The sequence below is a fragment of the Notolepis coatsorum genome (assembly GCF_963971535.1).
Source record: "Notolepis coatsorum genome assembly, contig: SCAFFOLD_476, whole genome shotgun sequence".
NCBI lineage: Eukaryota > Metazoa > Chordata > Actinopteri > Aulopiformes > Paralepididae > Notolepis > Notolepis coatsorum.
Genome location: NW_028168938.1, coordinates 55584 through 67500, shown reverse-complemented (window position 1 = coordinate 67500; position 11917 = coordinate 55584). Strand labels below are relative to the sequence as shown.

General features: G+C 41.6%; 1 protein-coding gene across 1 annotated transcript in view; it reads right to left on the bottom strand.

Moving 5' to 3' along the window:
• Nucleotides 1-11917, bottom strand: part of LOC311248823 (ferroxidase HEPHL1-like) — a 91163-nt gene that overhangs the window by 42738 nt on the left and 36508 nt on the right. Inside the window, exons 3-5 of the mRNA XM_084339646.1 lie at nucleotides 10644-10856; nucleotides 5584-5775; nucleotides 990-1244 (exon numbers count right to left, since the gene is read on the bottom strand). Coding sequence (XP_084195772.1) covers nucleotides 990-1244; nucleotides 5584-5775; nucleotides 10644-10856 — 660 coding nt within the window. The remainder of the gene's footprint in view (nucleotides 1-989; nucleotides 1245-5583; nucleotides 5776-10643; nucleotides 10857-11917) is intronic.

Sequence of the window (11917 nt, the reverse complement as noted above, 5' to 3'; positions counted from 1 at the left end):
TTCCACTTCACTTCCTCATTTAGTTTCTAGTAGTCTTAGGAGATTCACAGAAATGTCAGACCCCCCCCCCCCCCCCCCCCCTAAGAAATATATTTACATTGCCATCATAGAGCCAATCGTTTGAATACCCATTTGGACCCATTTTGTTTTCTCTCTCTCTATGAAGTGATTAGAAGAGATATATATAGGTAAAGATATAATCCGGTCAAACTGATTATAACCCAGTGTCCTCTGTGGTGTGATGCAAACAGGAAGTATTTCACAAGCAGGCTTATCAGACCTTATGATCCACAGACTTTGGAAAGGCTGTACTTTTCTGACCTTCCTGTAAATGATATGATCTGGCATTGGTCATTGTGGCATTATATTATATTATATTCTTGTCATTGCGCAGAGTAGAACGAAATTAAGTTTGAAGTAATTGCCTGCATGACTAATGCATCCACACGTTTGCCTCCAGTGATTTCACCTGTGATATTTTGCTTTCACATACTGTTGCATGTGATCACAACATCGTCATGTGAGCTACATGTGATTACATGTCATAATACCATGTGCAAAATCATGTCAGCACACACGTAAATCACAGACGAAATGTGAAGATATCTGCCACCTTCTATGGCTTATATATCTACGACATATATCTCTATGGCATATATCTCGATGTCATACTGTATACTGTATCTCTATGGCATATCTCTATGGCATATATCGCTAGGTCATATATCTCTATGGCATACTGTATATCTTTATGGCATATACAGTATCTCTACATAGGCTGCTGTTTCAATCCCTAGACAGACAAGCAAATCTGGGTGAGAAAAGTGAATGAATAACTCTTCTCCCCTCTCTCAACACCCACCATTGGAACTGCCCTTGAGCAAGGCATCTAACCCCAAACTGCACCACCGCAGTTGCTCAGTGGCCAATAGCAGAAGACTTTGGTTGTAAAACAAAACAAAAAAATAACAGGGATGAAGACGCCCTACCGTGTAGATGGTCGTTAACCTGACAGCTTAGCAGCCACTTTCCAGTTGCCGTCGGCAACATCTCTGCTGTGGCGAAGGTAGCTGGGAACAGGCTGATTGTGTCGGTGCGGTGTCCACGGTCCAACACTGTGTTCCCATGGAAGTAGGCGGAGTGAATGTCCACCTCGTTGCCCATGCCAAACAGATGCCACGCTACCGGACGGTGCAGGCAGAGCTCAATGCCAGGCAAATTCCCGAACATGTAGCCATTAATGGCTGTCACACAGAGAAGAAAAACAAGCATACAAAGTGTCATAGATGCATAGATTAAAGCTACAAACAAGGACACATTTCAACAATAATATATATTATTACATGGCGTTTTAACATTCGCCAAAATGCTTGATTGTGATTGGTCAATAGCGCTCCGTTGCCCCTAGCAGCGGTCAATTATTTCTCGATAATTCACCGCTGCTAGGGGCAACGCGCAATAATGACCGCTGCTAAGGTAAAACAGAGAGCTATTGACCAATCCTAATCAAGCATTTTGATCGCAGTCACGAAAGCTTTACCATATGCACAGCTGCACTACATCAGGTGCAATCAAGTCCACACACCTGCCGATGACAGAGGAGCAACAGAACAACTGCATCTGCATTTGATCTCGTCTTGTCGATGGTGTAAAATGAATTACGTATATTGTTAGTAAGTTAGCCCTGTAATAAGCGGGATAATGTATAGCTATACTCGGTCATTGTCGCAAAATAATTGACCTTCACTGCGTTTAGAACACCTCGGCGAGGCGCCTCGGTGTTCCAGAACGCAGTCTCGGTCGATTATTTTGTGACAATGACCTCGTAGCTATACATTATCCCTTACATATATCATTGTCAGATTAGTTGTCATACCTTGGTATAATTACATTAAACTAATGAGATCATTGCTGAAACAATTGCTAGCCTTATTATCATGATAAGACCACATTTACCATAAACCCTGTTGCTTGCTGTTGAAAAGGTGATTTTGCCATTCGTTCCCACCCCCAGCAGCTCGCTGCATTGGGATTTGTTTGGAAGAAGCTAAGAGAGGGTAAAACAGCCCCTGCTAACCGTGAACGTGGAGTTATTTTTGTTGATGAAGCATGTGTTGTTTGAAAAGGCTTCCTTTGCCGTTCAGCACTCCTATGGATCACAATATCAATATCAATATCAACAAGCCAACAACGGACTCGCTACCGGCTGGGTTAAAACAATTATTTCCCCGTTCTTCATTTCACCTGATTCTTCATTTGAATAATACAATATCTCAATCAATCAATCTTTACAAAAAGATTTGTATATATATGCTATATTGTGTTGACTGCTGTAGTGTGTCGATCAATGTTTAAAACATACATTGATGTAACTACTTTGTCACGTCAATGAACTCTGACCACAGAACATTTATTGAATAAAATGTACTTTCCTATTTGTACAATCACCCTATTGATGTGTGTGTGTGTGTGTGTGTGTGTGTGTGTGTGTGTGTGTGTGTGTGTGTGTGTGTGTGTGTGTGTGTGTGTGTGTGTGTGTGTGTGTGTGTGTGTGTGTGTGTGTGTGTGTGTGTGTGTGTGTGTGTGTGTGTGTGTGTGACTGCGAGTCGGAGGCGGTGTTGGTGATGCCTTCTGATGGGTCTAATCTTCGAAAGACTCAACGATATGTTTCGGGCTGGATGTGGGTCTTGTGCCAAGTATAACGTCCAGCCAGGTCATCATACCAACTGACACTGGCCATCTATCTGACGGCCACGGATAATAAACTATAAATGTATATGGAATTCATTAAACGGATCCGTTGTCTTACTTATTATTAAACATATTATTTATTTTTCCCAAATGAAGGTTGAAAGTCTGTCTCCGTCACAAGCGTAATGTAGGATAGACCGGTCTATAGAGAGAGAGAGCACAACTCATTGACTGCCTTAAATTAGCACACACAAATCATCTCCAACTAACGTTATTTATTTAAATTGTTCCTGTTAATTAATTATTTTTAATAGACCGGTGTATCTCTCTCTCTCTTGATAGACCGGTCTATCCTACATTACGAGCAACCAATGAGTCTATCTGACGGCCACGGATAATAAACTATAGATTTAGATTCAATGTCAACGCCTTTTAAAATATAATCAAAACGTTCCCGCATTTCTGTCCGCTTTATCGTTTTATGACAGACATCTGATAGAGTGTATGCGCCAATAATAACGAGTTGAGTTCTAACAAAGACCAGGTAGGATGTGCTTCATCTAGCTATTCAACCGAATGCATGAATGTTGAGTCTGGCATCAGTTTGCTTACATCTGTTTGGTTGCTCAATGCTGTAAAATATTACATAAATGTTTTTTATGAACGATATTTGAGGAGCCTAATAACAGGGACTTTCATTAATCTTTTTTGCATTTGTGCCCGTTTTACAAGGAACGTATAAAAGTGTTATGCTCCCTGCTGTTTTACAGAGGCTGTCAGTGGACAATACTGTGTTTAGCCTATATTAAATAGTCTAATTGTTTTTTCAGCCTGTTATTCGTTTTAACTTTCAGCCTGTTAATAAATATGTGTCATTAATTCAGTATTTAACTTCTTGAATTCATATTTATTTAGGCTATACTAATTAAAAACACAAATGTTATGGACATCTAATTTAATTCTCTGCTTATTTATTAATATATTGCTGACGCAGTTTTTTTATTTTGACATGGCATTGATCCATTGTTCTATTGCAGCCCATTACCACCATCCTCTCGCTAAACAACTTGTACACTGCGTTGTTTGCCCACAAGTAGCTGTTTAATTTTGTCTTCTGCCCATATTTCTATCAGGGCTTTCACCTTGTCATTCGCCCACGTCTGTCCACGAGACATGTTTACCACAGTGTTTGTTTTGTTTCAGTTTATCAGGTCACTTCCTATATTTGGTCCACGTTTGGTCCAATGAAGCGAACCGAGACCTACGTTTTCAGGCAGACCAGAGTTTGCGTTGTTTGGTCCGCACCAGAGTTCGACTGAGCATTCACACCACCCCAAAAAAAGCGGACTATCCGAGGAAACAAACTCTGGTCCGATAGTCCGGATCAAACAGCTCTGGTGTGAAAGCACTCTAAGATACAGGGTGTAATGCGTGGGAAGAGAACGTATTTACATTCGAACCTAGACTTGGGCGGTATGACGGTATTACGGTATACCGGGGTATTTCGAAATACCGACGGTATTGAAAATCAATACCGTCTAAACGGAGTTTTGTTGTAGTGCACACACGCGCCAGCAGAGGGCGATACTAGTCCTCACTAGTGGGGCGAGCCATGCAGAGCTGGTTGTCTCTACACACAGGAGGAGGAGGAGGAGGAGGAGGAGGAGGAGGAGGAGGAGGAGGAGGAGGAGGAGGAGGAGGAGGAGGAGGAGGAGGAGGAGGAGGAGGAGGAGGAGGAGGAGGAGGAGGAGGGGAACCCCTCTTCAGTGAGTGAAATTAAATGAGACACGCTTACCGTTGCTGGTGCTGCGGGCTAACTGGCTATTCTGAGAGCTAACTGTAGTGTTGTGTATGATCACAACGGTGTTCACGCTTTACGGTAATATTGCGACAGTGCTGTGAAAATACCGTAAAGCGTTGTGACGATAGTGTGTGTTGTTGTTGTGTGTAGGATGCTGCGGGCTAACTGCTACCATTCTGAGAGCTTAACGTTAGCACTAGATGCTGCGGGCTAACTGCTACCATTCTGAGAGCTTAACGTTAGCACTAGATGCTGCGGGCTAACTGCTACCATTCTGAGAGCTTAACGTTAGCACTAGATGCTGCGGGCTAACTGCTACCATTCTGAGAGCTTAACGTTAGCACTAGATGCTGCGGGCTAACTGCTACCATTCTGAGAGCTTAACGTTAGCACTAGATGCTGCGGGCGAACTGCTACCATTCTGAGAGCTTAACGTTAGCACTAGATGCTGCGGGGTAACTGCTACCATTCTGAGAGCTTAACGTTAGCACTAGATGCTGCGGGCTAACTGCTACCATTCTGAGAGCTTAACGTTAGCACTAGATGCTGCGGGAGGACTGCTACCATTCTGAGAGCTTAACGTTAGCACTAGATGCTGCGGGCGAACTGGCAATCTCCGTGATTTGTTTACTTGGTAACACAGGTTTTACTATCTAACTAACAGAAATATACAGTATTCACAGTATCACAGTATCACATAAGGTGCAGTATGCATACGGTAGTGTTATTGTCCTTTTTAGGTCCCTAGTAGTTCTAGTTGGATGTCTAGCAGCAGTCCCTGCCCACTGTTGTGGAGCCTGATGGCCGCTGGTATGAAGGACTGTCCGAGGCGGTTAGTTGAGTGTTGGGGGGGTATGAGTCTGTGACTGAACCTGCTTCTCATCTTGACTAGCTCGTCGTAGAGGGGGTGGGAGTGAGTGAGTGAGTGAGTAAGCGAGAGAGAGAGAGAAAGAGAGAGAGAGAGAGAGAGAGAGAGAGAGAGAGAGAGAGAGAGAGAGAGAGAGAGAGAGAGAGACAGAGAGAGAGAGAGAGAGCTGGGAGGTGCTTCACCTCTAAAAAGGGACAGCGTTTAGAAAGGATCCACAACACACCGTGCATCAGGTTGGACTCCTTAAAATCCTTGTCGTCTTGGTTGATCGGGTCGTCCGGGTCGGAGCAGTTACAGTTCTCGATGTTGTCATCCAGGTACCAGCTCAGGCCTTCATCCACCACGTTGAACATCAGGAAGATGTCCTGGACCATGTCTTTACGCTGCGGCTCCGACACTGATTCCTTCAGGACTCCTGTTTTACAACGCAGCGACAGGAGCAATCGCCTTATTTCACTGTGACGTTGCGTTATGTAAACAGAACACAGAACTCAGAGCAGAACTTGTGGCCCGATGTAGGTCAATGGGTATAGTGCTGCATGGTGCTTTGATCATGCCATTAACATAGCTCACATCGCTATACGGTATAACGATAGTTAAATAATGATAGTTGTTGCTAATGTTGTTACTCTTTTTTTTTTCAGCACAAATGACAGCGTGATGTGACATCTTTTTTATGTTGTTTTGTTTTTGTAATACAATTGTCATGGTGATACTTCATTCAAAAATGTCTATTTGTATGCAATTTCCATTTTGTATAATACTGATCCAAGTGCAATATATATATATATATATATTGTCACAACCGTTACATATATATATGTATATGTATATATATGTAACGGTTGTGACAACGTCACCTCAAACTTCGATGCCCCGAGTGGGAGTCGAACCCCGGTCTCCCACACCGCAGGCAGCAACACAGACCGCTATACCAAGAGGTGAATCCACTTCTAAGTAATGGGTTTATGCGTCTTTTGAGGATGTGCGAGTGAGTTTAACCCATAGCACCGCTACTCACCCCAGCCCTTCTTGACTGCGCTTCACGATACCATCCGTTACATATATATATATATTAAGGCTGTCAAAGTTATTAACGCGTTAACGCACAATTATTTTAACGCCACTATTCTCTTTTACCGCAAGATTAACGTTTACATTTTATTTTTTTTATAAATATATATATTTTTTTTACTAGCCTTCACTCAGGTGTATTATTGATACTCTCATTGATACTATGTTTGTTTCTGACTCAAAGTGTGTGTGAGTGTGTGAGAGAGAGAGAGAGAGAGAGAGAGAGAGAGAGAGAGAGAGAGAGAGAGAGAGAGAGAGAGAGAGAGAGAGAGAGAGAGAGTGAGGGGGGGGGGGGCGGGGTCAGGGGGGTGAGTCCTCAGCCTTTGTGTGGGTGAATGTAACAAGTTCCTAACATTTTCTTTTCCCTATTATTTCATGCACACTTTATTCTTTGTTTTAAATTATTATTTTCTTTTAAGTTATTTTGTGCATCACTCTGTTTTGAATTTGATGCAAATTTGCAATGCATGAGGGTTATCCTTTTGTGTTAAATGGCTGCATAAAGCAAGCATTTGTTGACTCTCATGTTGATAAGAGTATTAAAACTTGAAAAAGATCCGTTTAAGGTAGATTTAGAACAGATAAAAAATATGCGATTAATTTGCGTTTAATCACGATTAACTATGGACTATCATTCAAGATTCAAGATTATTTATTGTCATGTGCACAGTTAGGCTTTGTGTCCACCGGGGACGTTTTTTTCAAGACGGACCGCTTTGAAAAGCAAAAAAAAAAAGCTCAGAGCGTTTTCCTGAGTCTTGCGACTGCCACGGCTCCGCCACTTGCTCGATGTTGATTGGTTAGTTGGAAAAAGTTACCTTGATGAGCGCGCTCCTCTCCAAAAGTTTAACTAGTTTCAACTTTAGGCGCTGGGAGCGCTCCGCCCAAAAACGCTGCCGCCGAGAGCGCTAAAACGCGAGGCGCGGCGCTGGGAAAAGGAGCGCGTCTGTCTCGTCTGTAGCATAGAAATGAATGACAGAAAGGAGCTGACAACTCATAAAACGTCCCCGGTCGACACAGGCCCTTACACAGACAGTTTGCCATACAATGAAGATCTTACTTTGCTAGTCCGCCCTTCACACAACATCATACAATACTTAACTTAAACATATTTAAATACAAGCGAGTGCTCGAAAATAAGGTAAAAATAGATAAACATAATATATACAAGGCACAGTGAGTAACATTGCACGTTCCGATCAGTATTTACATTAAAAAAGTGTCTTTAGTGATTCATAGTTCGGGGGAAGGGTGACAGTGTGTTCTTAAGCATTACATCATGAAACAGAGTGGGTTATAGAAATTAGATCACGCCTATGGGTGGTTGTTAGGCCCGAGGCGCAGCCGAGGGTCGTTAGACCCCCATAGGCGTGATCTAATTTCTATAACACACTCTGTCGTGTGATGTAATGCTTTTATACAATGGCCAACCTTATTGCACACATTAATTGAAGATTTATTGACAAAACCATCCGCAGAAAAAGTAGTTCCAAAAAAAGAAAAAGAGAAGTTGCTGTGTGGAAGCAGCTCGGAGGTGCGCTGTTTTAAGGCAAGAATGCAGTGAGCGTGGGTTATTGGTTTGATTGATTGATTGCAAATTTTATTAATGTCCGCCTTGTTTCAAACTGGTCAGGCTTAGGCCCTCTTTCGAAGTCGGTTATGCTTAGAGTTTGGAATCAGGGCTGGTGGTCTATCGCCCTGCTCTAAAGATAAACTCTAAGCATAACCGACTTCGAAAGAGGGCCTAAAGGCCTCTACATGCTACAGCAACTTCAAAGCAACTGCACCACAACATCGACAAAGCAACGGTGTTGCAGACAGTCTGCATTTATGCTTCTGCAACATCGACGCACAGCCTATGTAACATTGTACCCCGTATGTAGCTAGGTTCCCTAGATAGATGACACTTCCCTTCTCAACCAACCCATTGATAACAAGCAGAAAAATAAGCATCATTTTTACTTCCGGGCGGGGGGGTTTCAAAATAAAAGAGGGACGTCTAAAAGCACCGTAAATACGTTTATTTTTTACAATATCTAACGTTACATGAACCTAAACTAATCTAAAGTTAGTTTAGGTTTGTGTTAACGTTAGATAATGTACAAAATAAACGTATTTCCGGTGCTTTTAGACGTCGCTCTTTTATTTTTAAATCCCCCGACCGGAAGTATTATAGTGTCTGTTGCTAGCAGCTTAACTTTTGTCGGCCGGTTTGTGCTTTTTCGAGCTAACCTAACGTTGTTAGTTTCCAATGGAGAGGAGAGAAAGACCTCGGCTCACATGCAGCTCAAACTACCTGTTGGAATAAATTAATTGATTGATGTTTAACTTGTCCCTGTGTGTGTCCAGTCATTTCGACTAGCAAACGTTGTATTTAACGTTACCTCAGGATACCATTGTATTTAGTTGGTTAGCTATGTAGCTAATGTGGATAGCATTTTGTATAGCATCAATGCTAGCTGGCTGGCTACAGCTTTATTTACTAAATTATGGAGGCTTTTTAATCGTCAAGGTAAGAAAGGATTTGTCATGATCAACTGAAGGCGTATGCTATGGAACAATATGTGCTTGGGTTTTCAGAAAAAGGCCAGCTATGACGCTAATTATTTAGCTAATATTGATAGCATAGCTTGCTGGCTACAACAATGGAGGATGGTATTCCTCCCTGCGGGACCAATATTATTCTATGACAGCCCCGCCCCCATTCGCTAACCAACCAATCACTGCTACGCAACATCAGCGCAAGGTTCTTCAGATTAGATTTGAGAGAGATGTACGCAACATCCTCGCAACACAGTCTACAAGACCCTCTGCAACAACCGCATTGAAATCGCGCTGATGTTTTGTTGCAGTTGCTTTGAAGTTGCTGTAGCATGTAGAGGCCTTAAGCCTAACCAGTTTGAAACAAGGCGGACATTAATACAATTTTCAAGCAATCAATCAATCAATTCAATAACCCACGCTCACTTAAAACAGCGCACCTCCCAGCTGCTTCTATAGAAAGTAGGTTAACTTCTAACTTCTATAGGGAGGCAACTTCTCTCTTTTTTTTGGCCTACTTTCTATAGAAGCATCTAAGAATGAAGTTCTTAACAGTTCTTAACCAGTTCGAAACAAGGCGGACATTAATAACATTTTCAATCAATCCAATAACCCACGCTCACTTACAACAGCGCACTTCCGTGTGAGCGTGTTTCAAGTTTCAAGTTTCAAGTTTCTTTAATAGTTGTCATACAGAAGTACAGAATACTTTCATACAAAATGCTTCTTACTGTTACGCTCCAGAGATTGTGCTAGACAAGATAGTATCAAATAACATAGTATACTGTAGCATGTAATTTAGAAGAAGAAAATGAGGTCACAGTGTTCGGTATAGACATATGTACAATGTTCGATGCAGAATAGACGTATGGCATCTAACGACAGACTTCCCGCGATTTATATTTTGTTCCACAATTACTCATGACCCACCAATTACATAATCCAACATTGTGTAAGAAACTAACACATTCGCCGTGACAGAATCGTTTTTGATTTAGTCATTATGACGCTTTCAACACATCCATTCATAAAGATTATTGTCCGCCATCTTGCTTTAATTTCTAAAACCACGAACGGCGGAGTGATTGTAATTCGGTTGTGGGCGGGTTCTGGGATCACGAGCGGGGGTTATAAGAAATAACCACGTCTAACTTGACTGTTTCAGCCAATCAGAATCGAGAAATTTGCATGCCATTGTATACATAGCAGCAATCACGTCAGAGTGTCTGCCAAGAAGGTGTGGGGGGATGGGGGGGGGGGGCTAGGTGGAGGAGCTGGCATTCACGAGTTTGATGGCCTGTGGGTAGAAACTGTTTGTCAGTCCCGTAGTTCTGGCTTTCAGGCTCCTGTATCGCCTGCCTGATGGCAGGAGGTTGAAGAGTCTGTGCTGGGGGTGTGTCATTAATCATGCGATTAATCAGATTAAATATTTGTATAGATTGACAGCACTAATATATATAATATATATATATATATTATATATACATATATACTGAATCAAATTATAAATAAAATATGTATATCATCGATGGTGATATTTTAAATATGATATACAGTATACCTCCCACCCCTAGCATGCATGCACTCATGACATGCACACACTCACTGTCACACACACACACACACACACACACACACACACACACACACACACACACACCCTCGCACCTTTTTTGCAGGTGAGCAGTGGTCCTATGAGTCCAGAGGTGATGTCCTTGGGGGCGTCCCCATGGGAGTGGTACACCCAGCTTAGACAGCTGATGTCGGCCTCTGTGGGGGCGAACTCTGGCCGAACCTCCCAGCGATAGGTATAGCTGCCATTTGGAGGAACAGCATCATCCTGCTTCAACCTGCCTGACGTCATGTCAGGGTACAGTGCCCCTAGTGGACAAACAGAACAGGTTCATTAATTCACTGACAATATTCAATTATAATATTACATAATAGTCACCTTTCAATAAACTAAGTGTCCAGGGAGCCCCTACAATAAACAATATCATAAATGCTGTTTCAGAGGTTAAACTCCACCAGGTGTGCCCTGACTAAGGAGGTTTAAATTGTTGTTGTTTATAGCATAATAAAGTTCATTAGAGATTGAAGGTTATCAAGCTCCTGTCCTGAGTTGAACCTTCCTCTCTTGGAAACTGACAGTGGGACTGACTACCCCTTCAGCAGTCAGAGTTGGTGATCTGACCTAAAAGGTAGTTTATAGATATATCCCTTACCTTATCTCTAACCTTAACCACTCCACCACCTAAAAAAGTCCTTTCTAGCTATGAGATCTAGATATACCACATTTTAAAATCAACTTCAACATGATATCAATTTCTTGTTTGGGTCTTATCTCTCTTATCATATTATTACAACGGCTGTGTACGTATGTATGCTGTATAACACATTAATGACCTCATAGGACAGATGTCTCCAGATACATTAGTAGTAGTTACTAGTGACCTTTGAGTTCTTCAGACCTTTGAGGACTGAGTAATCCTTCCACGGTCTTATCAAGTTGTTGACCTATACGCTTAAAGCACCAGCACCTCATTGCAACCTATATTTACTTATTTTGAATACAACTTCTATAAACCTACATTTACTTATTTTGAATACAACTTCTATAAACCTACATTGACTTATTTTGAATACAACTTCTATAAACCTACATTGACTTATTTTGAATACAACTTCTATAAACCTACATTGACTTATTTTGAATACAACTTCTATAAACCTACATTGACTTATTTTGAATACAACTTCTATAAACCTACATTTACTTATTTTGAATACAACTTCTATAAACCTACATTGACTTATTTTGAATACAACTTCTATAAACCTACATTGACTTATTTTGAATACAACCTCTATAAACCTACATTTACTTATTTCGAATACAACCTCTATAAACCTACACTGACAGATTTTCAATACAACTTCTA